We start from the raw sequence: 25158 nt of genomic DNA, 5'->3' as shown, positions 1-25158 counted from the left end.
TTACTTGTGGTCAGAGAAACTGGGGAGGGGGAGAACATTTCACCAAATTTATCCAGTGGAAAAAATATTTTATCTATCATTTATCTATCATCTATCTATATTTGTATCTATATCTGTATCTATATCTATATCTATCTTATATCTGCTCACTAGAAGGACAGATCCTGAAGCTGAGGCTCCAGTACTTGTGGCCACCTCATGAGAAGAGAAGACTCCCTGGAAAAGACCCTGATGTTGGGAAAGATGGAGGGCACAAGGAGAAGGGGACGACAGAGGATGAGATGGTTGGACAGTGTTCTCGAAGCTACCAGCATGAGTTTGACCAAACTGCAGGAGGCAGTGGAAGACAGGAGTGCCTGGCGTGCTCTGGTCCATGGTGTCATGAAGAGTCGGACACGACTAAACAACTAAACAGCAACATCTTATGTCTATCTATCATCTAGTATGCTAACGCTGCAAATGACAGCAAATAAATTGTATTGTCAGCCTGGCCATCATCTGATGTCCTCCACAATAAGAGTTTCAGTCTTTTCCATACTTCTTTGGGAGTGAGGTCCCTTGGGCTCAATGAGTCTTACATCGGAACAACCCTAATTGGCATCAAGGTGTAAGTCTGTGTCCTATTCTTAGTTGGCATTACCAAATACAATCTCAATGTAACTTCCTTCTTAATATATGCACATAGATATAGGGGCAGTAGTAATCTTTCCATGCTTCATCAGACTATACTGGAGTTGAGCTTTCTTTTGTCATGTGGCCCATGGCACTAGGGATGCTGCGACTGATCTAATAAACTTCAGTAGGTGATTTGACTCTGAGTTTTAGCCGTCTTCAGCTGGGATGACAACTGAATTCTGAAACTCTGACTGTGTGTGCATCATACATTTAAAGCACATCCACAGACACACATCCACACACAAAACCACATTTCCTGCCATCCTCGTTTACAGGAGCTCAGTTCACTCCTGTATTTCCATGTGGTAGTATGTTCTGGTCTCACCAGAGACCCAACAGGCTCCCTATACTAGACTCTTCCTTGCCCAGATTGTATGTGATCCAGGCAATTCTGCAGGGCTGCATAGTATCCTTCCATTATACTTTAAATTTTTATTTTTTAAGAAAAACACTTGCAGGAAAGAAATATTACAATGCAGTTTATTGGCAATAAAGATCATGCAGGAAAATGAACAGTGAGAAAAGGACAGGCCTCTGCAATTTTATTTACAATAAGCACTAGCAGACAGAAACCAATCAAGGTGAATGTGCTTGCTAAGTTATGGATTCCTTAAAATCTTCAACAGTGTGTCAATTCTATTCAAACTTGTAAAATTCATCACTTTGCAAAACAACCCAACCAAGGCAAATATGTGCTCCACTTAGGAGCTGCAAGTGGTATGTGACCTAAAGACCACTACACTGGAATGAATGCTGTGAGGTTGATGAAGCCAAACTCTATCATTGTCCTGGGTACTCATGAAAATTAAAAAGGAATCAAAGCTGATTGATTGGTGCACTTGCTCCTTTTGTTCATTAAACAATTCCCTGTTCCGACTGTGCCTGTGGCACATGGTGTCAGAAGTGGTTTGTAATAATTCAAAATAAATGAACAGTGCAATCCGCAATATGTCTACTTTGTAGTAAAGACCCCTAAGTTCAAGGGGACTTACACTCAGGCAAGTGGGTATAGGATTCATAAGAGTACAGCCATTTACCTGTGAGTAAGTCCTACTGAACATAATGGGGCTTAGTTCTGAGTAGATGTGCATCAGATTGCACTGACGGGGATATCAGATGCCTTTTATAGCAAAATTATTTCAATATGTAAAATGGTACTTGATATTCCCAGTGTCACCTTGGCTGGAGGATGATATACATTGTATGCCACACTTCTTAATGCTCCAAGAGATCAGTCCACAAATCTGCAAATGGAGCAATGGAATTTCATAGGAAAAAACACAGACGTTAAGGTTTCAATTCACATAGTGTTACACATTCTAAAACCCTGTGTGTAACTGTACATTCAGTTGCTGCCTAAAGTTTAGAACAAAGTCATTAGAAGTAGGGATTTATTTTAAATGTGTCTTTTGAAGTGAAGCTATGATCTAAAATAAATGTCATTCTTTGACATACTCAAGTTTTCTAGGGTGTTGTTTTGTTTTGTTTTTAAGCAGTACAATCCAGCCAAAGATTAAGCATTTTATCAGCCACTTTCATTTCAGTGGGCAAAGTTGAATTACATCCTTAATTCTCTCACTGAAATCAGCAGGGCATTAAAGTGCTTTATTTTTTTGCAGTTGGAGCACGCCCCCAAATGATTGCAATATTACAATGGGATCCAAGTGTCATATTATTTGCCTTCAATGGAGAGAAAAAATATACCCAAAATTTGAAGTAAATTTCCTGCTGGTTTTGTCGGACTTTTTGAAAGATTTCAAACTGTCATGCCAGTTCCGTCCCCGCTCCCTCCCAAACAACTGGAACAGAGACAGCAGCTGACGTAATTTAATGTGGGTGCCTCGATTCATTCACGCTGCAAGTGGTTCTGAATTCTTGCACTGCAGCCAATGTTAACCGTGTCAGAGAGAAGCGGGAAAACAGGGACTGAATGGAAAAGATAAACAAAGTGGGAGTTGCGCTGCTCTCTGGTCAAGTTTGCTCTCATTTATTCCAATGAGGTCTAGATGTTTGTGCAGCCACAATGATGATGTTAATTGGGAAATATAGCCTTAAACAACAGAATCTATAGGCTAGGGGGCACTGTGGAAAGGCATTCTTCATGAATATCCACTGCATTTCTGTGTGTGATCATTTGGGGGACCATTTCTCCCAGCATTGAGTCAAGGACAACTAGCTTGGAAGCTGGGTGTTGCTGCGGGCAGTTAGAACAGATATGAACATTTTCTAGAAGTGGCTGCACTTGTGTGAGCATGGTTGTTTCCCTTTTTATCTGACTACTTTCTTGCTTGATGATGAGGTTGTTGAGCTGTATCTCACACTCGAGGAGCCCCCTCCCCCTCCTGAACTCAGCCCCCCACCAAAGCCAGAGCTGTAACTGCCCCCTCCTGCAGTGACCGCACTGCTCATGCCATAACCGCCGCCACTGCCACCCCCCATTCCGAGATGAAGGCTGCCGCCGCCGCCGCTGCCTCCTCCTCCTCCACCACCACCCAGGGAAAATCCTCCGCTGCTCACTCGGCCGCCGCCGCCACTGCCGCCAAGGCCGTAACTGCTTCCGCCCATGGTAGAAGAACTGCTGATCACCGCTGGGGGGAAAAAAGGCATTTTACTGGAAGATGCTCCAGAGAAATTCTCCAAGCAGATGCCACGGCGTGCAAAACACTGCAAAGCTCGCTGGGTAACCTTGGGCCCATCGCTGCCTCACAGCCTAACCTAACCCACAGGGTGACTGTGAGAATAAAATCGGTCAAGGGAGAAGGAAGTAAGCCACCTTGAGCTTTCTGGAGGAAAGATGGGGTATAAATGCAATAAAACAAATATAATATATAAATTTGTTTCAGGACTGAGCGCTGCTGAATCAGACCGAGGATCTGTCCAATTCAGCACCCCATTGAGAGGCCAAGCCAACTTGTTTCCTGCCTCTGATTTATTTCCCTGCCTCTGATACATTACTTATCATAAGTTTTAATTATTCTTATTTACATACCCTTCTCAAATTACTATTATTTTTTCACCTGCCTTCTTGTCAACTTGCGTTTTTGTTCCCGCCAAAATTTGTGCCCCTTTTTATATTCCTCATTTGGGCAAGGCTTACATTTTCCCAAAAGAATCCTTCTTGCCTTTTATTCTGCTTTTATTCCTTGATTCTGCTTGTTAACCACACAGGCATCCCCTTGGACTTATTTGCACCAGCTGGTATGAGAACACTTACATCTTTCACCAGATCCAGGGCAGCACTCACGATTACTTCAAAGCTTGCCTCCTTTCTAGTTAGATTATTCCTAGGGTGGCATCATTTATTGTATCTAGAAATGTGATCTCTCTGTTGTAACCTTAATGCGTTTTGGTAAACCTGTGGTATTTGCTAACTCATAATTACAACATCCACCGCTGGCTTCTCCTGTATATATATTTTCATCTACAGATCACCATCAAACTTTTGGTTTGAGATGTGAGGTGACGCAATAGTACCAATAAACTTTTTAAGTAAGTTTCCATCCAAAGAGATCATATAGAGAAATATATATGAGTATAAAGCCTGAAAGGGGCTTTGGCAAGGTATGGTATATAAGAAGCATCACTGCCAGTGGTGTACACATAACCACATGTTTTAGTATTTTTAAAACAATACAAAAACCTACAAAATCTCTTTACTACAGTCAACAGAGGGGATGAGTGCAGACACTACAGGCAAGGACCCCTCCTTCAGACTGTCTAGGGTTTCTGGAAGGAAACTATTTTGTGTCTTCAGTCAAAGTTGGCCACTTAGAAGCTATGAAATTTTGTTCCCTGGAGGTTCTTGATGGGATACGTGGCAAGGCGTCTGTTAGAAACCACACTATACATTTAAAACATATTTAACACACAAAGCTTCCCCCAAAGTATCCTGGGAACTGTAGCTCAGCCCTCATAGAACTAAAAGTTCCCAGCACCCCAATGAAACTGCAGTTCCCAGGGTTCTTTGGGAGAAGTCATATACTTTAAATGTATGGTATGGATGTGAGATTCATAGCAACATAGGAAGCTGCCTAATAGCAAGTCAGACCATTGTTCCATCTAGTTCAGTACATTGACTGGCAGCAGCCATGTGGGATTTCAGTTTAATTCAGCTTAATCTGCTATCTGGAGATGCTAAGGATGAAATCTGAGACCTCCTGCACACAAAGCAGATGAACCCCATCTAAGCTTCCCTGTCCCTTCGTTCTTCCCAACTCTATGAAGTTCTCAAAAGAGCCTTCGGAAGTCCTGCACAATTCTAGATTGGGAGAACTTCAGCCCAGGAACTTCAGCCCAGAGGTAAACCCTATGGGAGAGAGTGCGGTATCATGGACATTCATAGTGAAAAGTAGTATAACTAAAATACTTACACATGCTTACAGGGGTGGTGAGTTCTCCAGACATCCTAGCGAGAGAAAAACATTGAAGGCAAGTCAGCCAATCATTCAAGGATGAAATGCTTTTGAGCAAAATGATTAAGGTGCGTCACAGTACAATCCTTTGAAACAGTGCCCAGGCAAAATAAATATGTCTGCTAAGTCATAAGGTCCGTATAATAAAAGCTATGGTTTTCCCAGTAGTGATGTATGGAAGTGAGAGCTGGACCATAAAGAAGGCTGATCGCTGAAGAATTGATGCTTTTGAATTATGGTGCTGGAGGAGACTCTTGAGAGTCCCATGGACTGCAAGAAGATCAAACCTCTCCATTCTTAAGGAAATCAGCCCTGAGTGCTCACTGGAAGGACTGATTGTGAAGCTGAGGCTCCAATACCTTGGCCACCTCATGAGAAAAGAAGACTCCCTGGAAAAGACCCTGATGTTGGGAAAATGGAGGGCACAAGGAGAAGGGGATGACAGAGGATGAGATGGTTGGACAATGTTCTCGAAGCTACCAGCATGAGTTTGACCAAACTGTGGGAGGCAGTGGAAGACAGGAGTGCCTGGCGTGCTCTGGTCCAGGGGGTCACGAAGAGTCAGACACGACTAAACAACTAAACAACAACAAGAAGAAGAAGTCATAAGGACAGTTTCCAGACACAGAGCAAGAAACTCTGCCTGGCACTTTAGTCACTCAGTGGGGAGATCAGACATGGAGGAAGTTAGGGCCCCTGGTATCTTGCATACAAAAGGAGATTTCCTAGTAAATGAAGCATGCCATCCAAGGTCAAGAGAAGCTGCATGTCTCTCCCTGCAAGAAAACCTACTAAAGAGCCCTCCTCTAGATCCCAGTCCTGCATCTGCATACCTTAGACCAAGGATGGGGAACTTCTTGCCCTCCAAATATCATTGACTCCAACTCCCATCATTCCCAGCGAGCATCAGGCATGATGGGAGCTGTAGTCCAGCATCATCTGGAAGGCCCCACTCTGTAGCCTGGGGAGGCTCAATGGTTCGTTTACACTACCAGGATTAGTCAGGCAGCATTTCCTGCCCTTGTCCATCACTGGTGTCACGGCCGGCAACATCTTCCACCCTAACCTGGGTTGTTGGTGTAAAATTACATATAGCAGGTTTCCACATTGCTCTGGCCCAGCAGTCCTAAGGCAGAAATGGGCAACTCACAGCCTTACAGATGGTACTGGCCATAGGTTTATGATTTGCAAATTCACAGAAATGCCCAGCACCTCACCATACATACTGTGAGTGGAGAGAGAGACCTTTCAACTCAGAGTATATTTTAGAGCCACTACAGGAACAGGAGATACTGCTCTCAGGTGAAACTGCACATTGTTCCTTGAGAATTTCCCCCCTTTTAAAAGGAATTCATGTGCCTGACCTTCTGACAAACTATCCCGTCCTCCAACACTTGAAAGCGGGGGGCCTCTAGGAAGTGACCGTGAGATTGCCCTTTTCCTCAACCAAATGGCTGTTCTGACATGTTGACTAAATGGCAGAAAGGGACACAGGTTTGGTTTGAGCTTGTGGGAGGCCTCAAAGGGCTGGCCCCACCATTGGCCAGGATGATGCAACCACAATAGGGTGTGTCATTTTAGGGGGTGAAACATAATTTTGCAATGTTTTCCAGTGAGCAGTCTTTAAAATACAGTGGTACCTCCGGTTACGAACTTAATTCGTTCCAGAGGTCCGTTCTTAAGCCAAAACCGTTCTTAACATGAGGTGCGCTTTCGCTAATGGCGCCTCCCGCTGCCGCCGCGCCACTGGCGTGCAACTTCCACTTGCATCCCGGGGCAAAGTTCACAACTAGGGGCATCTACTTCCGGGTTACTGGAGCTCGTTACCCAAAGCATTCATAAGGAGGATGAGGAGGGTGGTATGTAACCCGAGGTTCCACCGTATGTTTTTGGGTGTGAAGAATTCAAATCCGCTATTATTTTTGTGTTTGGACAACATTTAGCTTGGTAAGTCTACATTTGATGACAAAGCTTTCAGAAAACCAAAGAAATTTAATTTTACCTTCTGAAAATGTCAGGGAGTAGTAATAATAAGAATAAATAGTAAGAATATAATATAATTAATATTATGTATTGTGTATTATGTATTTTATAATATTATATAATGCAAGTGTCTGACAACCATTTTTAATTTTTCCTATGCAATTTTACATACTTTTAATTTTACCAAGTAAAACTAAATTATATTAATTTAACCTGAATGTTTTTTGAATTTCCAAGTAATGTCACAACTTTGTAGCACCCCTCATAACTGGAATTTGAAAAATTCAACATGCTCTCCCAGCAAATACTGGGAGGTAGGGATTGATGCCACACAGTCTGCTCCACTCCTAATAAGCTAAGCTGTCAGGTGTAGTAGAGGCTAGCCAGCATTGAAATACAATTCAGCTGCCGGTCCATTTGGTTTCTGTACATCAAATTAGGGAAGGGAGTCAGTGTCTTGTCTATCATCTCAGAAACAAAAGGCCTTGGACCTGCCCCCTGGAGGCGTATGAAGGGGAGTGGCTTGTGAAGAAAAGGGGGCTCTGATTTGGTAAGCAGAGGGGCAGTTCACACCATTTTGTTTCCCCAGTTGCTGCAGTCCTAAGCCGTTTCATTATCCCTGCCTCTGGGGATTCTGCAATCACAGCCTCAGAGTGAAAGACTGACAGTGGTTTCTGGGGTTGTTTGCCAGCTTCAGGCTTAACCATTTCTCACAATCCTGGGGTGGAGGACACACCAGTCGAACTAGTGGAACCAGTGCTCTGCTTCTGAGATAGTCTACATTACACGGTTGCTGTCATTGTGCGGTTTAGCTCAGATCTCAATGGGAAACATTTTGCCACTGGGACTATGGTGTAAGTCCATGTAATCACCCCTGACATTGCCATGCACACTCCCTCTCCCTTCCCCAGTTGCAAAACCTGCCCCCAGGGGCCAATTAATAGCCGAAGCAACTTCAGCCATGGAGCAATCACCAAAGAGCTCCCTCAAGTGGCCAGGGTGCTTATATGTGGGAGCACTTTGACCAGGAATGAATGGATGGTCCTTTTCCTCATTGAGACTTATCATGCTAGCAACATGAGTCATACTTGGAATCTGTTTTGAATGCCAGACGTCAGCCTTAGGCACATAAGCAAATAATAATAAAGTTGCAGGTTCCTCTAAGCATGCACAGAGTACCTGTTTTTCACCATTGCATAACTGTCAGTAGGCCTTTCATGCCTGAGATAGGGGCTAAGAGACCCTTTTATGAATAGAGATTCCTTTTATGAATAGTCTCTAAGTAGCATTATGTTTTTTAAAAATGCATTAGATACACATCTACTAATAAATAAACACAGACTTACTTATATGCATGTAAAACATTTGTGCATTTGCATTTTTAAAATCCACCCAATGTTATAAGCTGCTTCAGCTAATATGAATGCAAATAAAATGCATGTGGAAACACAAAATTCTATGACATATGCATGCAATGTTACTTATGATGTGCAACAGCAGGCAATACTTCCTAAGTATGCACATAGATATTGGCTAAGAGATCCATTAAATATGAGACATTTTACATGATTGGATAAATGCCATGCAAATGTATCTGCGTTTCAATGCCCACATGAATAAATGTAATAAAAAGCAGGAATAATGTGTGCCACCACCTGAATGATTCTCTTGCAAAATCCCAAACTGGGCGAATCATGCCAAGTTCTATGTTTATAAACTGGCTGATGCCTATCATTTGAAACCCCCTTCTAACTACAGTGGTACCACGGCTTACATACGCTTCAGGTTACATACGCTTCAGGTTACAGAGTCCGCTAACCCAGAAATAAGTGCTTCAGGTTAAGAACTTTGCTTCAGGTTGAGAACAGAAATCGTGCCCTGGCGGCACAGCGGCACGGGAGGCCCCATTAGCTAAAGTGGTGCTTCAGGTTAAAAACAGTTTCAGATTAAGTACAGACCTCCGGAACGAATTACGTACTTAACCCGAGGTACCACTGTATTTTCTGAGCTACCATGATGGCATAGCATGTCCATGAGTATTCTGCATGGTATGGTGGAATGTGGGGCAAAGGATCAGTCTAGGCTGAGATATTTCACTTCCCACACAGAAATGTGTACTATCCATTTGGCTACAAAATATCTCACATAGGTTTTAGGTACAGGAGTAGGGTGACCAGATTCAAATACAGAGTTCTTGCATTTGTTTCGTACAGAGTCCTGTACAACCTTTGATAGTTGTACAGAAGAGAAAACTTTTGAATGAGAGTGAAAGGCCTCTTGTACTAACATAACCTCTCCTACACAACCATTAAAAATATAGAAACTAACTTTGTGTGTGTGGAAGGGTGTGTGTGCATACGTCTGTGTATCTGGTTCCCCTGGGCAAGAGGGAGTACAGTGGTACCTCAGGTTAAGAACTTAATTCATTCTGGAAGTCCATTCCTTAACCTGAAACTGTTCTTAACCTGAGGTACCAACTTTACCTAATGGGGCCTCCCGCTGCTGTACAGTGATACCTCAGGTTACAAACGCTTCAGGTTACAAACGCTTCAGGTTACAGACTCCACTAACCCAAAAGTAGTACCTCGGGTTAAGAACTTTGCTTCAGGATGAGAACAGAAATAGCATGACGGCGGCAGCGGGAGGCCCCAATAGCTAAAGTGGTACCTCAGGTTAAGAACAGTTTCAGGTTAAGAACGGACCTCCGGAAAGAATTAAGTTCTTAACCAGAGGTACCACTGTATATATTGCTGATAGGAAGGGGAGTGGAAGGTGAGAGAGGGCAGGTAGGGGCAGGAAGACCAAGTGAGAGAGAGAAGGCATCTAAGGAGCAGGGAATCCTGGGGCAGCATTGCTGAAGGGAGAGAGCATGCTAAGTGAGTTGGACTTGTGAATAATGGTTGGAGGAAGCAAAGATCTGAGGGGAAGTGGGACAGAGGAAACATCAGCTCAATGGGAGGAGGAGCCAAAGAGAAAGGAGGCAGGCCCAAGTATGGTCTTCGTAACCCACGATCAAAGAATGGGCAAGCAGGAGAAACTGGGAGGCTAAGATCAGAGACCTAAGGCAACACTGAAGGGCAAAGAGTGGGCAGGCAGCATTTCACACCCTGACGTGAACAAACTAACCAGGCATATCTTTGCTGAAGGTATCTGATAGTTATACAAAACCAAATGTATAGTTTTAGGGTATTAAAATAGGTGTAGATTTGAATATGGATACTCACACCCCAAGTATGCTGGCATTAGCCATGTTGTGTCAAACGAAAGTACGCTACTGCACCTGGTATGAAATAAAACCATCGCAAGATGGAACCCACCTGCATTCCTCTCCTTCCAGCAGAGTTCTGTATGTAGCAATCTCAATATCCAGGGATAATTTGACATTCATGAGCTCCTGGTAATCCCGCAGTAGGCGCGCCAGCTCATCCTTGGCACTTTGTAGGGCATGCTGAAGATCAGTGAGTTTCATCCTGGCATCTTTCAGGGCCATTTCCCCTCGCTGTTCAGCATCAGCAATAGCTGTCTGGAGCTGAGCAATCTGCAGCAGGTATCAGGAAAGTCAAATAGTCAGTAGCTTCCTACTTCCTAAAGTGTTTATTTTACATACACCATAATATGTAATATTGCCTTGTCAGCATTACGTGTAGATAGTTCAAGAGCCCACTGGCCACAAATCAGACAGAGCTGTTCTGCCAGGCCTTTGGCCAGGGCACAGCCTGACTCCCTCCCTCGGCAATCTTCGCGGAGCTCTGGCCCAATGGTGGCCAGTGGCTTGAATTTAATTAATTTTATAATGAATGATTTTAGAGTGTTGTTTGTGTTGTACTTTTGTATTGTTTTATTGTTGTTAGCTGCCCTGAGCCCGGCTTCGGCTGGGGAGGGCGGGATATAAATAAAAATTATTATTATTATTATTATTATTATTATTATTATTATTATTATTTCCATACATCTGCTACGGAAGAAGCGCAGAGACACCTAACCCTGTTTTCATGAAGTGATAGCAGTTTTCCTCGTGAACACACAGTCATACCTTGGTTCCCATTTCGGTGTCAGAATGGAAAGGGTCAGCTGGAGGCATTGTAAATTTCTCAAGAGGTCAGTCTAAATATTCCAGATGATAGTCTGGATTGCTGGCCAGATAAACATCAAACCGAAAGGCGATCAATTTAAAGTGTAGCTCATAGAATCCTCTGCGAATTTTGATTATTTTCTGTCTCTCACTATAATTAAGGCTATCGATGGTATGTATAGGGACACAGGTGGCGCTGAGGTCTAAGCCACTGAGCCTAGGACTTGCTGATCAGAAGGTCGGCGGTTCGAATCCCTGCGACGGGGTGAGCTCCCGTTGCTCGGTCCCTGCTCCTGCCAACCTAACAGTTCGAAAATGCGTCAAAGTGCAAGTAGATAAATAGGTACCACTCCGGTGGGAAGGTAAACAGCATTTCCGTGCACTGCTCTGGTTCGCCAGAAGCGGCTTAGTCATGCTGGCCACATGACCCGGAAGCTGTACGCCGGCTCCCTCAGCCAATAAAGTGAGATGAGTGCCGCAACCCCAGAGTTGTCCGCGACTGGACCTAACAGTCAGGGGTCCCTTTACCTTTACCTATTGTATGTATATATGTATTTATTTACACAATCCTGCTCCAAGGAACTCATATGGGCTGCCCAATACAATTCCTAGGCAGTTTCTCAACCAGGTAACTTACAGGGCCAAACGGATTCTTTTCAGGAGTAGTTTGGAATTATACACCCAGCTTTAACTTAAAACATCTTAAGTTAGCATGGATTTGATGTGTCAAATACCAATACATTATTTTAGTATCACGGTGCATGAACAGACGTCCCCCAGTGGACTGAGAGATCCATGTCTGGCTCTATAAAAACCTTTGCTTAAATGCAAGTCTAAAGTAAAAGTAGCTGCAGCAGGCACAAATTGAGTCAGGGTTGCAGGATTTGTTACCTTGAACTATTTCCCATTACAGCCCCAAAGCCACTATTAGCCATGAAAGTGAATCTATAACAGTTCCTGTCTTTATTCCTCTTCTGCTGCTATTTCAATCAAGGGGCTCAGGAGGAAAAGCAGAAGTGGCAGCAGGACAGAAATAAATTTCACCGTGTCCACTGAGATTTTCTCAGCTTTCCCCAGTTTAGTGCTGAGCACCAAACAGCGGTGACAAATATTAGGCCTGATGACACTTTTGAGAAGGGTTCTAGCTCCTGTTTTAGTAAGTTTATAGTGTGAGAGAGATCTGGAATGGAAGAATGGTGAGTGGTGGAGAACTGTCAGGAACTGCTGTCTGTGGCTGCTTCCAGGTGGGTGTCTATTGTGGGACCAGCACTACTCATGCATGCACCACCCACACCATGTCACTGACATCAAAATGCTAGCCCATATTCCCCCACCATGTGCATCACCAGGCAGAGATTGAACCTGCAACCTTGTGCATACCGTCCATGTGTTCTGCCATTGAGCAAAGGCTCCACCCAGCCTGAACTTGCAAGAAAATACAAATTGAATAAATAATAAAAAGAAGGAAAAAAAGAAGGAGGGGGATGAAATACACACATGCCATAGATTCAGTCGTTGCTATATTAAAATGGTCCCCACCTGTTTCTTAACGTTATCAATTTCTGATTTCATTCTGTGGATCATTCGATTCAGCTCTGCAATCTCGTTCTTGGTACTCTTCAGGTCATCACCGTGACCAGCTGCTGTACTCTGAAGTTCCTGAAACTGCAATGCAGAAACACATTTCGGTAACTGAGCTACTTTAAGCACTACCAGTTCTAGGATTTGGGAAAGGGGAGCTTGGTTAGGCTCTGGTACTCCCTCCTTGGAGAAGCGAGACTGGCTCCCTCCTTGTTGTCCTTCTGGTTTCAATAGGCTTTTGAGAAAGGACTGCTTTTAACTAAAGTGCTGGTGCCGTGCTGTTTTTATTATAATTATAAGTGGTTTGATAGCTTCCTTGGTAGAAAATGCTTGAATTTTTAAATATATCTATATACTATATAGTATATATATATATATATATATATATATATATATATATATATATATATATACTATATACTATATAATGGGACGCAGGTTGTGCTGTGGATTAAACCACAGAGCCAAGACTTGCCGATCAGAAGGTCAGCAGTTCGAATCCCCACGACGGGGTGAGCTCCCATTGCTCGGTCCCAGCTCCTGCCAACCTAGCAGTTCAAAAGCACATCAAAGTTCAAGTAGATAAATAGGTACCCCTCTGGCGGGAAGGTAAACGGCATTTCCGTGCACTGCTCTGGTTCGCCAGAAGCGGCTTAGTCCTGCTGGCCACATGGCTGAACGCCGGCTCCCTCGGCCAATAAAGCGAGATGAGTACCGCAACCCCAGTCGTCCGCAACTGGACCTAATGATCAGGGGTACCTTTACCTTTATATACTATATACAATATACTATATACTATATGGTTGGACAGTGTTCTCAAAGCTACCAGCATGAGTTTGACCAAACTGCAAGAGGCAGTGGAACACAGGAGTGCCTGGCGTGCTCTGGTCCATGGGGTCATGAAGAGTCGGACACGACTAAACAACTAAACAACAACAACAATACTTTTGAATCTATTAATGTTTATTATTTTTCTATGTTTTTAGCAATTCATGCTTTAATCTGTAAGCTGCCTTGCATTCCACCAGGAAGAAAGGTGGGACATAAATAAATACTACAACAACAACCAGAATAATAGTCTAGGCAACCTGAGTAATAGGCTTGCCACCCAGAAGATTCTTCTTGCACTGCCTCTTTGAATCCTTCCACACTTTTTAAAGAAGGGTGTATTCTGCAACATGTCACTGAGTCAATAATAGTGCATTAGTGTTGGCTCTCTACTGCATTGTCTGCACATCCTTCTGTGATGCTTACCTGATGGTTCTACGTTATTGCATTTGGAGGGGCAGGACAAAGAGGAGCTCCAAATATCTGTGGCACAAAAACTTACAGGGTTTCCACAGGAAGCCATGGGACATGCAACAATTGAAATCAAAGCAGTATGTTCACCCCGAAACTTTTTCCAGTCACAAATGTCATCGGAAGTGGGATTGCAGATATAATCACCCTCATGCCGCCATGAGCAAAAAATAATCATGAATGCACAATAAAGAAATATGTCTAGGGTCCTGTGAGCTTCTGGGATAGCACAGCATAGCACTGTAGAGTTGGAAGGGACCCTGAGGATCATCTAGTCCAACCCCCTGCAATGCAGGAATATGCAGCTGGTCCATACAGGGATTGAACCTGCAACCTTGAGTGTTATCAGCACCATGGTCTAACCAACTGAGCTATCCAGGATGTTCCCATATCAAGTAAGAACGGCAGTGCTATTGGGTGTAGTAGGCCTTTTGCTTAACAGAGGCTTTCCACCGGTGGTTGATTTTACTCTCTTCCAGATCCAACTAGAATTTTGAAACTAGGAATTGAGATCCAATTTGGCAAATATTCCCATTAAAATGGAACATTTTGGATTTAAAATATTTTTGGTCTGCAAGTTCAACGTAGTTTTCATTTGCCTCAGGCTTCTCTGTTGACTGAAAAATAGGGCCCAGATATGGACCAGAGGTCTCTTAGTCACTGAGCGCCAGAGATAAAGTCTACAGAAGGTCTCACCTTGCTTTGATACCAAGCTTCTGCTTCGGCCCGGCTCCTGTTAGCAATGTCTTCATACTGTGCTTTCACCTCAGCAATGATGCTATTGAGGTCTAGATCTCGGTTGTTGTCCATCTGTAGGATGACGCTGGTGTCGCTGATCTGTCCGTGGATCTGAGCCAGTTCCTGCATGAAAAAATAAGTTCTTAGTATCCCATTGAGAGCTGGACCATAAAGAAGGCTGATCGCCGAAGAATTGATGCTTTTGAATTATGGTGCTGGAGGAGACGCTTGAGAGTCCCGTGGACTGCAAGAAGATCAAACCTATCCATTCTGAAGGAAATCAGCCCTGAGTGCTCACTGGAAGGACAGATCGTGAAGCTGAGGCTCCAATACTTTGGCCACCTCATCAGAAGAGAAGACTCCCTGGAAAAGACCCTGATGTTGGGAAAGATGGAGGGCACAAGGAGAAGGGGACGACAGAGGATGAGATGGTTGGACACTGTTCTCGAAGCTACAAACATGAGTCTGACCAAACTGCGGGAGGCAGTGGAAGAGAGGAGTGCCTGGCATGCTCTGGTCCATGAGGTGGACATGACTAAATGACTAAACAACAACAGGGGCAGACAGCTGCATCCTATGTGCAACTAAACAACTAAACAACAACAACAACCTACCCAGGGATTTTAGGATTACAGCTGAGTGAAAAATTTAATTATTAAGAAGTGGCTAAATGAGAAAACCTTTCCATGATGGGACCACCACAGGGAGACCATCTTTCTCTGCCTCTGCATGGCAGTTGCTCCACATGGAAACCTTTATAATGTGTGTACCAGCTCAAAACACAGACCAGGCCTCCACTATGTGATTCATCGCCCATCCTGCTATCAAACATTCCTGCCAATGGATGGCAGTGGCATGGAGATAAACCACACAGAGGGTGGTTGGGGGACCACCCACGTGTTGGCCCAGGCCATATGGCTTGCTACTAGAGATATTGTAGAATTATACAACAGAATTATACAAGAGACTTAGCAGAGTTCAGCATCATGTGGCACATTCTGCAAAGACCTCTACCATTTCAGACTCACTGTTCTTGCTATGCCTGGCCATGAGTCTCACAACAACATGGGTCAGTGACATGACTGACCAGTGCCAAGTGCAGGAGGCCTTTGAGCATTCATGGCAAAACCTGGCATATGTTTGTTTGTGAGCCCAGTATGGCAAGCCTCAAATCTGAAATGGAATCAAGGAGTTTAGCTGCTCTCAAATAGCAGGAGGAACATCCCCCGCCAAAAACATAATAATTCTGAAATGATTTCTTTAGGGTTGCCATATTTCAAAAACGGGAAATCCGGACACCAAAGTTTTTGAGCTTTTTTGAAAGAAATTTGCCAAATTCTACACTTCTGACAGGGGTTGCCATACGTATGGATTTTCCTGGAAATAATAATAATAATAATAATAATAATAATAATAATAATAATAATTTATTATTTGTACCCCGCCCATCTGGCTGGGTTTCCCCAGCCACTCTGGGCGGCTTCCAACAAAGATGAAAGATACACTAAAATGTCACATATTAAAAACTTCCCTGAACAGGGCTGCCTTCAGATGTCTTCTGAATGTCAGGTAGATGTTTATCGCTTTGACATCTGATGGGAGGGCATTCCACAGAGCGGGCACCACTACCGAGAAGGCCCTCTGCCTGGTTCCCTGTAGCTTTGCTTCTCGCAATGAGGGAACCACCAGAAGGCCCTCGGCGCTGGACCTCAGCATCTGGGCAGAACAATGGGGGTGGAGACGCCCGTTCAGGTATACTGGGCCGAGGCCGTTTACAGCGATTTCCGCACAGACACTTTTTTTGATGGCCAAATCCCGGCTGTGTCTGGGAAATTCTGGATATATGGCAACCTTAATTTCTTACCACTCTAGCATGTGGAACAGCCATTAGTTTCAGGCATACTGGGTGTGGCAGCCATATTATAAAATGTGACTCACAGTGAAATTCTATGCACACCTACCTACCTGGGAGTTAGTACCACTTACTTACTTACTTACTTACTTACTTACTTACTTACTTAGAAATAAACTTGCATAGAATTTCCCTCTCATACATTCTTCACTCTCTGGCTAGACTCTAAATAACTTTTTTGTCCTTCATTTAAAGTAAAGCTCTGAAACAGAGATGGGGAATCTGTGGCACCTCCAGAAGTGGATGGACTCCAGCTCCCATCAGCCCCAGCCAATGGGCAGGGATGATGGGAGTTGTAGTCCAGCAGCGTCTGGAGAAACACAGGTTCCCCATCCAGTTCTACAAAGAACCATCTGACCCATAGCAGAGTTTATGTTGTGACATGCAAAGGGCACTCCTGTGCATTCATGTTTCCCTATCAGATGTTTTCCTTTGAATGTATAGGGCTTTCCCCATCACATAAAATAACTGGGTTATTTTATTTTATTTTTATTCATATACCGCCCTATACCCAGAGGTCTTACAGAGCAAAATAAAAATATATAATCAAAATAAAAACGACAACCCAATAACCCCCCCCCCAAAAAAAACCCCAGGTTATGTCTAATGCATGCCAGATTTTGTCCCCTTGTAAGGCTTTAGTTTTCCCAGTAGTGATGTATGGAAGTGAGAGCTGGACCATAAAGAAGGCTGATCGCCGAAGAATTGATGCTTTTGAATTATGGTGCTGGAGGAGACTCTTGAGAGTCCCATGGACTGCAAGAAGATCAAACCTATCCATTCTTAAGGAAATCAACCCTGGGTGCTCACTGGAAGGACAGATCGTGAAGCTGAGGCTCCAATACTTTGGCCACCTCATGAGAAGAGAAGACTCCCTGGAAAAGACCCTGATGTTGGGAAAGATGGAGGGCACAAGGAGAAGGGGACGAAAGAGGATGAGATGGTTGGATAGTGTTCTCGAAGCTACCAGCATGAGTTTGACCAAACTGCGGGAGGCAGTGGAAGACAGGAGTGCCTGGCGTGCTCTGGTCCAGGGGGTCACGAAGAGTCGGACACGACTAAACGACTAAGCAACAACAACAAGGCTCTGCCTGATAGGAGTAACTGGTTTTGTTTTCATTTTGCCTCCCTTGCTGTCCTGCAGTATCCCATTTCTGATTCCTAACACCACTTTGAACTTATGGAGAGTTAACCAACTCTAAAACAAATATTTTAGAGCACCATCAATGCAATATTGAGGGCAGTTCACTCATAACTCCCATGAATCATTCCTAGGTCTGTGCAAAATTCAAAAATGACTGAACAAGGCTCACATTTAACTCCCCAGCAGACCTATGAAATGTTGTCCTCCAGAATCTGCCAAGGAGCCAGTCACATGTCCCATTTTCAACTTATTCAGCTGAAACATCTTTTGCATGTGCTCTTTCTCACGTGAGTCAGCCCACTTCTTTCTGCAAGAAGTAACTTGGCTTCCAGCAGTGAGGACACAGCCCATCAGTTTCCATATTACTCTGATTTCTTTGAATCAAGAAAGTTAAGCACTTACTGCCTCAAAGAGGGCTCTCAAGAAGTCGATTTCATCTCTCAGTTTATCACCTTTTGCTTGCAACTCTATTTTGTGCATGAAGGAACCATCCACATCCTGAAATAAATGCATTGAATTCGTGTTACATTAAACATGACTAGAGTCGAGCTAGAAGTCATAGACAGCTGTTGGTGCTCAGCCCAGTAACTCTGACTGGCAGCCAACTTGGTAGAGGACTTTCCCGGGGGCATTAGAAAACCTTAAAGATACTTTAAGGGACCTCCTTCAACCAAAGCATGTGTTTTCCATGAAGTTCTGCATAATTTTCCAATATGCGTCTGGAAGCTTATGAGCAGGACACAAAGAAAGCGTGTTCTCCTTCATGGAGAGCACGTGTTGAGGTGGGGGCTGCCAGGACACTCCAAAGTTGTGGGGCAGGCTAATTGATTGTTGCCCACTGATGCGATTGGGCTTCCCTTGTTGTTGGGAAGAAGTTAATGTTGCCATTTGTTGATTGACAGCCAGAAATGCTAAAACTCCTTGCACGAGGCTAGGGCTTCCTCTTTTCGCCTGTGCATCGGATTGCCCGTCCCCCCCTCCCTAGAATTAGGATTGTTCGCTTTGACCTTGCTATGCCTGTCATGGGGTCGTCTGCTCTTGGGGCAGGGGCCCGTTAGGAATTTTGTCCACCTGGCTGATTGGCTGGGGCCATTTGGTTTTTGCCTACTGCGTAGCAAATCGTCACAACTTGTAAGGTTGCGGTTAGGCATTGGTTTATGGTTTGGTTGGTGGAGGGGCATGGATTGGCTGTGCCTGCCCCTCCAATGCTGCTGCTGCAAGGGACTCCGTTAAAGGAATCAGGGGCTAACTATTGCTTGTCCACCCTGTCAAGGGGACTCGGGCCATTGCAAGAGCTCCTGGCTGCATTTGGGGAGGGCTGAGGGCAGGTTCCCTGCTCCATCGCTACCCCCAAGTGTATTCCCCTTTTCTGACTTTCGCAGGCGTGCGGAATGTCAGTCTGTCCCCCACGGTGGGGGCAGATAGTCGCAACCAATGCCTAAGCAACCACTCACATGTTTCTAATTTTAAAAAGTTGTGGCCAAAATTATGCCAAAAACCTTAAACAAAAAATTTGGTATGATGTGTGAGTTATTGGGGTGGCCCTGGGGACCTCGACACGCAAGGCAATGCTGTTTGTCCCCTAGAAGTGGTGATCCACTTATGTGCTTCTTCTCAGTGGCGTAGCGTGGGTTGTCAGCACCCGGGGCAAGGCAAGTAATTTGCGCCCCCTAACCCGTGGATTTGCGCCCCCTAACCCATGGATTTGCCCTAACCCCAGATGTTGCGCCCGGTGCGGCCGGCCCCCCCTGCACCCCCCACGCTACGCCACTGCTTCTTCTGTATTATGGAGGCTCCTATTAGCCATGCTAAAGCATATGCAGAGCTTCACATATGTTATTTCACTATTTGTCACAAGAAATCTGTAAAGAAGGTCAGTACTATTAGCCTTACATTGCAAAGGTTTGAACCAAGGGCCTCCTGACTCAGAGCCAAGTGTCCTACATATCTACTCAGAAGTAAGACCCATAGAGGTCAATAATGCTTGCTTTGAGGTAAGTGGGTATAGAATTGCAGCCTCAATCAGTTGACTACATCTTCCTTTCATTGATTATTGATAATAATAAAGCCAGTAGACAACTATTCCGGAAACAGCCAGCTGAGCTGGAATTTGAAACTCATTTAATCTGGACTCCTCTAAGAGCTGAGACAAAATGCTATTTCCCCTTGAAAGTAGACTCCTACTTATTGCTGCTGCTTTTAAAAAAATAAAAAGTCACCTTCTTGATGCCAACAAACTCATTTTCAGCTGCAGTGCGCTTGTTGATTTCATCTTCATATCTATTAAGAGAAGAAACAGATTTGGATTCTCCTGAGAACAAGGAGAACTGAGAGAGAGGAAGAATAGCAATAAAATGGTTCCCTCCTTTGATGCGATTCTGGTTCAGATGAGTAGGTTAGTTGCTACTTAGAAATCTGGATTGCAACCTTACATACTAGTGTTAAATGCATTACACAGAAGTAAGTTTCACTAAGAGTTATTAGGAGACACCCCTATTCTCCTCAAAGGGATACAATTCACAGTCCATCCCCCTTCCTGGGAAGGGAAGTAAAACGTCTGCTAGCAACTCTCTGCAAACTACAGCTCTTTAACAAACTACAATTCCCAGGATTCTAGGGGGTGAAGTTATAACCAGGCATCCCCAAACTCAGCCCTCCAGATGTTTTGGGACTACAATTCCCAACATTCCTGACCACTGGTCCCGTTAGCTAGGGATGATGGGAGTTGTAGTCCCAAAACATCTGGAGGGCTGAGTTTGGGGGTACCTGGTTATGACTGTTTAAAGTGGGATAATAGTGCTTTAAAGGTATAGTGCAGATGGGGCCTAGATTACACTTGTTGGGTTTTGCTGTAGGCATGCAAGCAGCATGCATGGCCATCTGTGTGTGCTGCATATATGTGAGGGAGTGCATACAAAAATATTCTTCAAATCAGCCAAGTCAGAGGATAATGACTATCCCATCTGTGTGGGGGTCCTAAAAGTCTGTCTCAAGTGCCTCAGTCCCACTTGCCTTTAAAGCAGTTGTGCCCCTAAGTTTCTACAGTGTTTTTCTACCAACACACTTTTCAACAGGCCAAGGAATCATGAATATATATGACAGAATTTGCTGCTGCACGTTTTTATGGCTCTTTTTGTGAGCCAAGCTGCATTTTATGATCCTGTAAATACTTGCTTTAAATGCCCTCATTTCTTTAATATGCAATGAAAACTTCTCCAGCCTAAACCGCAAGGTGGAATCCATGCCAAGAAAAGAAGATAGCATTGCTATGAGGCCAGAAAACACCTAGATTGCATCTTCAGCTCATTCCTAATGCTGGATTGACACATGACAGACCACTGAGCTCATCAGAGACCTGAGATGGCAGTAGGATGGAATTTGCCACTTGAGAGGAGCCTGTGGCATCAGGCCAATGGCTGATCTAGTCCAACATCCTTCTCTCACAGTGGCCAACCAGAAGCCTATGGGCTTCTCATGAGGCACTCTCCCCATTTCAGACAGCAGGAACAGAATTCTTTTTTAAAAAAAATGCTCCCAATCCCTACATTAAAAAACAACAACAACCTCCTTGCAAGCAGAAAATAAACACAGCATATACAGCACCTGATCAGGAGCTCACCAAGTTAGTGTCTAAATATCTCTATTTGGTTTCTTGTCGTCGAAATACACTGCAGATGTCTGATCTCCCTGGAGACCTGGAGATGTGATGATAGACGGCTCTGCCTCCTTTCTTTTAGCAAATGTTTTGTGCCACTGGAGAAGTGGTAATTCTGTATTGATCTGTTTTGGATGTTTGTATGTGATGCCAATAAAAGGTTTGATGATGATGATATAGAGAGCCAGGCTATGCTACTTTTCATAATTACATGCCCATTTTCTACTTCCAGGAAGATTTGTTCCAGTTTATATTAAGGCGGGCATTAAAAATGGAATCATACACACACACACACACACACACACACACACACACTCCTGCAGTCTGAAATGGTACAGTCCATGCCTCCTTTTCAAGGTGGGTTAAACCACAGAGCCTAGGACTTGCCGATCAGAAGGTTGGGGGTTCGAATCCCCGCAACGGGGTGAGCTCCCATTGCTCGGTCCCTGCTCCTGCCAACCTAGCAGTTCGAAAGCACGAAGTGCAAGTAGATAAATAGGTACCGCTCCAGTGGGAAGGTAAACGGTGTTTCCGTGCGCTGCTCTGGTTCACCAGAAGCGGCTTGGTCATGCTGGCCACATGACCCGGAAGCTGTACGCCGGCTCCCTCGGCCAGTAAAGCGAGATGAGCATCGCAACCCCAGAGTCGGCCACGACTGGACCTAATGGTCAGGGGTCCCTTTTCTTTACTATTCTGCTGCATCAATGAGTATGCTGAGTCTTCTTACCCAAGTAGGCCCTCATGGCTCACTCACCTCTTTCTAAAGTCTTCGACCTGATCCTGCACATTTCTGAGTTCTCCATCCAGCCTCCCACGATCACCAGTCAGGGTATCCAGCTGTCTCCTGAGATTAGCGATGTAAGCCTCGAACATTGGCTCGATGTTGATCTTAGTACCTGTGCTGCTGTGTTGCTGTAGTAGGTCCCATTTGGTCTCTAGAACCTTATTCTGTTGCTCCAGAAACCGTACCTGAAACCCATCAAGAGACCCATGGTATGTAAAGTCATATCATCACAACTATAAACTGAGTCAAAAGCATACTGGAACCAGAGCCCAGTCCTTATTACATACTGACCAATGAGGATTAGATGCACTCTTCAACGAATCCCCTTAAATCATCAAAAACCCTGGAGATACACATATTTGAATGAATGCAAAACACCCCGGGAATGGCTTAAATTGCCATGCATACCGCTGAATGTTTCAAGTTTTCAAAGCACTTACAGCACTCCTGTAAGGCAGACCAGTATTATTATCCACATTTTGCAATGGCAACAGAGGCTGACAATGGAGGCTTGCCTAAATCCACCTCTCTGAGATGAAACTAGAATTGGGAATTTTCTGGCTCACACTCCTGGCCACTCTGCTGTGCCAGCATCTCTCTCAAGACATCATAAGGAGGATGCAGGAATCTTGCCTTTGCTTGTGTTGGTGGGATCCTGAGGCCTCCTACAGCAAAAATAAGCTTCAACTAATCATCATTGCTACATATAAAGGGAATTCAGTACCCTCCTTTTTGTGAAACATGATTCTAAATCAATGGCAGCCAGCCTTTCCGACAAGAGTCCCATAAATAGTACTGCCAAATGACCAAAAACATGCCTCCTCCCCATTCCTGGACTGGTCTTCTACCCGTGACAGCAGCTTGTTCTTCACCAAAACATGACAGTCTTAAAATGAGCATGCCTTTGCCTCCAGAATCTTCTTGGAGACTCTTTACTTACGAGGAGTCAACCTGTATGCTACTTTAATCTCAATCTACCCCCACCTAGTCCTAAAATAGCTGTGCTGTTGAGAGCACTGAGTGACCCAGGTTGCCAGCTGACGGTGGCAAAACAGATGTGCTTTTGCTTGTGCCTTTGAACAGCAGCTTTGCAAGCGAAAATTTAGTTTCCGCAGCATGGGAGGGGGGAGTATTTTCACCAGCTAAAACCTCACATAAAGGTCCTGTTAGGCACAACTTAAGTGGCTAGTTGAAAACTGAGAAGGTAGCAATCCTACCAAAAAGTCAAGCCCAATGTATTACATAACATCTTAGTAGTGTGCACTATAGTATATAGGCAACTTCAGGGTGTTTTGCCTCTGATCTACTGAGCAGGAGAACAAGCAGCAGCACAACATGGGAGAGCCAGGCAAGAATGTAGGTTAGCCTTTATAGCATAGCCAGGCTCACAGGCCATTCTGCTTCTCTCCAGGAGTGCCACAAGAAAGCCCTGCTTCTTCTGCCCCTCCCATGCTACAAGCTGGCAACTCATAATCTAAATCAGGGTTTCCAGTGCATAGCCAATGGATAGGTGGCTGATGGGAGTTGCAGGCCACAACATGTGGAGCAGGGGTCAGCAAACTTTTTCAGCAGGGGGCCAGTCCACTGTCCCTCAGACCTTGTGGGGGGCCAGACTATATTTTGGAAAGAAAGAAAAAGAATGAATTCCTATGCCCCACAAATAACCCAGATGTGCATTTTAAATAAAAGGACACATTCTACTCATGTAAAAACACGCTGATTCCCGGACCGTCTGCGGGCTGGATTTAGAAGGGCCAGATCTGGCCCCCGGGCCTTAGTTTGCCTACCCATGATGTGGAGGTTACCACATTGACTACCCCTGAACTAAATCCATAACATCTATGAACATGGACATAAATGCTCTTGCTTATAATGGTGACTCAGGCTTGAAAATGTCTTCTACTAAAAATAAGGCCCACTACCTTAACCTAAGGTTTGTTAATGGGGATGGGGTGTGGCAGCTGCTTTAATAAGGCAAACAGCTGGAGAAGAAGCAGCAGCAGGCAAACCCACACTATGCTTTAATAGTCATTCCCTCTTCCCATGGGATTCTGGGAAATGTAGTCCTGTGAAAGAGATCCGTGACATCTAACAATCTACAATTCCAGACATGGTTTGTGGGAAACTACAGAGGAGGCAGACTGAAACCTTGGTTGGGAAGAATGATGCCTGCAATCTGCTTTCATCCAGCGTACCCTTGAGCGGCCCATCCCTTTCCTGCAAACTCTACCACAATGTTGCGTTCAATTGACTCACCTTGTCAATGAAGGATGCAAACTTGTTGTTGAGGGATTTGATCTGCTCCCTTTCATGCACACGCACTTTTTGGATCTCGGGGTCAATCTCTAAGTTGAGTGGTGACAGGAGGTTGGAGTTGACGGTCACTTGCTGAATGCCCCCAGGAGGAACTATTAAGCCCATCCTTGGACCACCACCAAAGCCCCCCATTCCTGATGCACCACCACCAAAGCCTGCAAAGGAACCACCTCCAGCTCCGTACCCCCCAACTGAAAATCCTCCACCACCAAACCCACCTGCACCAAACCCACCACCACTACTCATCCCACCACCCCAGAAGCCTCCAATTCCACCTGTACCATGACTAATGGAGCTGCTTTTGTTAACTCCTAGGCTGTATAGGCTTCTGCTCCCAAAGCCACCGCCTAGCCCTCCACTGCTTCTCCCAGCCCGGGATAAAGAAACTGAGGTGAAACTGCCTTTTGTCCCTCCAGGAATGGCCGCAGTCGAAGAACTGTAGCCGCGGGAGACCCTGACCCCACCCCCAGACCTGGAACTGAACTGCCTGTTCATTGTGTCTTATTCAAAGTATAGGGAAGAATATTTAGCAAAAAGTTATTATGGAAAAGAGGGAGAGAGAGGGAGAAAGAGAGAGAAGGACGCCA

At 44.6% G+C, this 25158-nt stretch overlaps 1 protein-coding gene across 1 annotated transcript; it reads right to left on the bottom strand.

Annotated features, from left to right (window-relative positions):
- Positions 1-1141: 1141 nt before the first annotated feature.
- Positions 1142-25158, bottom strand: LOC128405484 (keratin, type II cytoskeletal 6A-like). Its single transcript, XM_053372210.1, has 9 exons — positions 24512-25158; positions 22226-22440; positions 20036-20096; positions 18219-18314; positions 14719-14883; positions 12682-12807; positions 10388-10608; positions 5046-5080; positions 1142-3263 (listed from the first exon to the last, which is right to left on the bottom strand). Exons 1-9 carry the CDS (start codon positions 25064-25066, stop codon positions 2944-2946), a joined length of 1794 nt encoding a protein of 597 aa, XP_053228185.1. The 5' UTR covers positions 25067-25158; the 3' UTR covers positions 1142-2943.

This window comes from Podarcis raffonei, chromosome 2 (assembly GCF_027172205.1).
Source record: "Podarcis raffonei isolate rPodRaf1 chromosome 2, rPodRaf1.pri, whole genome shotgun sequence".
Classification (NCBI taxonomy): Eukaryota; Metazoa; Chordata; class Lepidosauria; order Squamata; family Lacertidae; genus Podarcis; species Podarcis raffonei.
The sequence above is the reverse complement of the archived record's forward strand: the minus strand, read 5'-3'. Positions and strand labels throughout refer to the sequence as shown.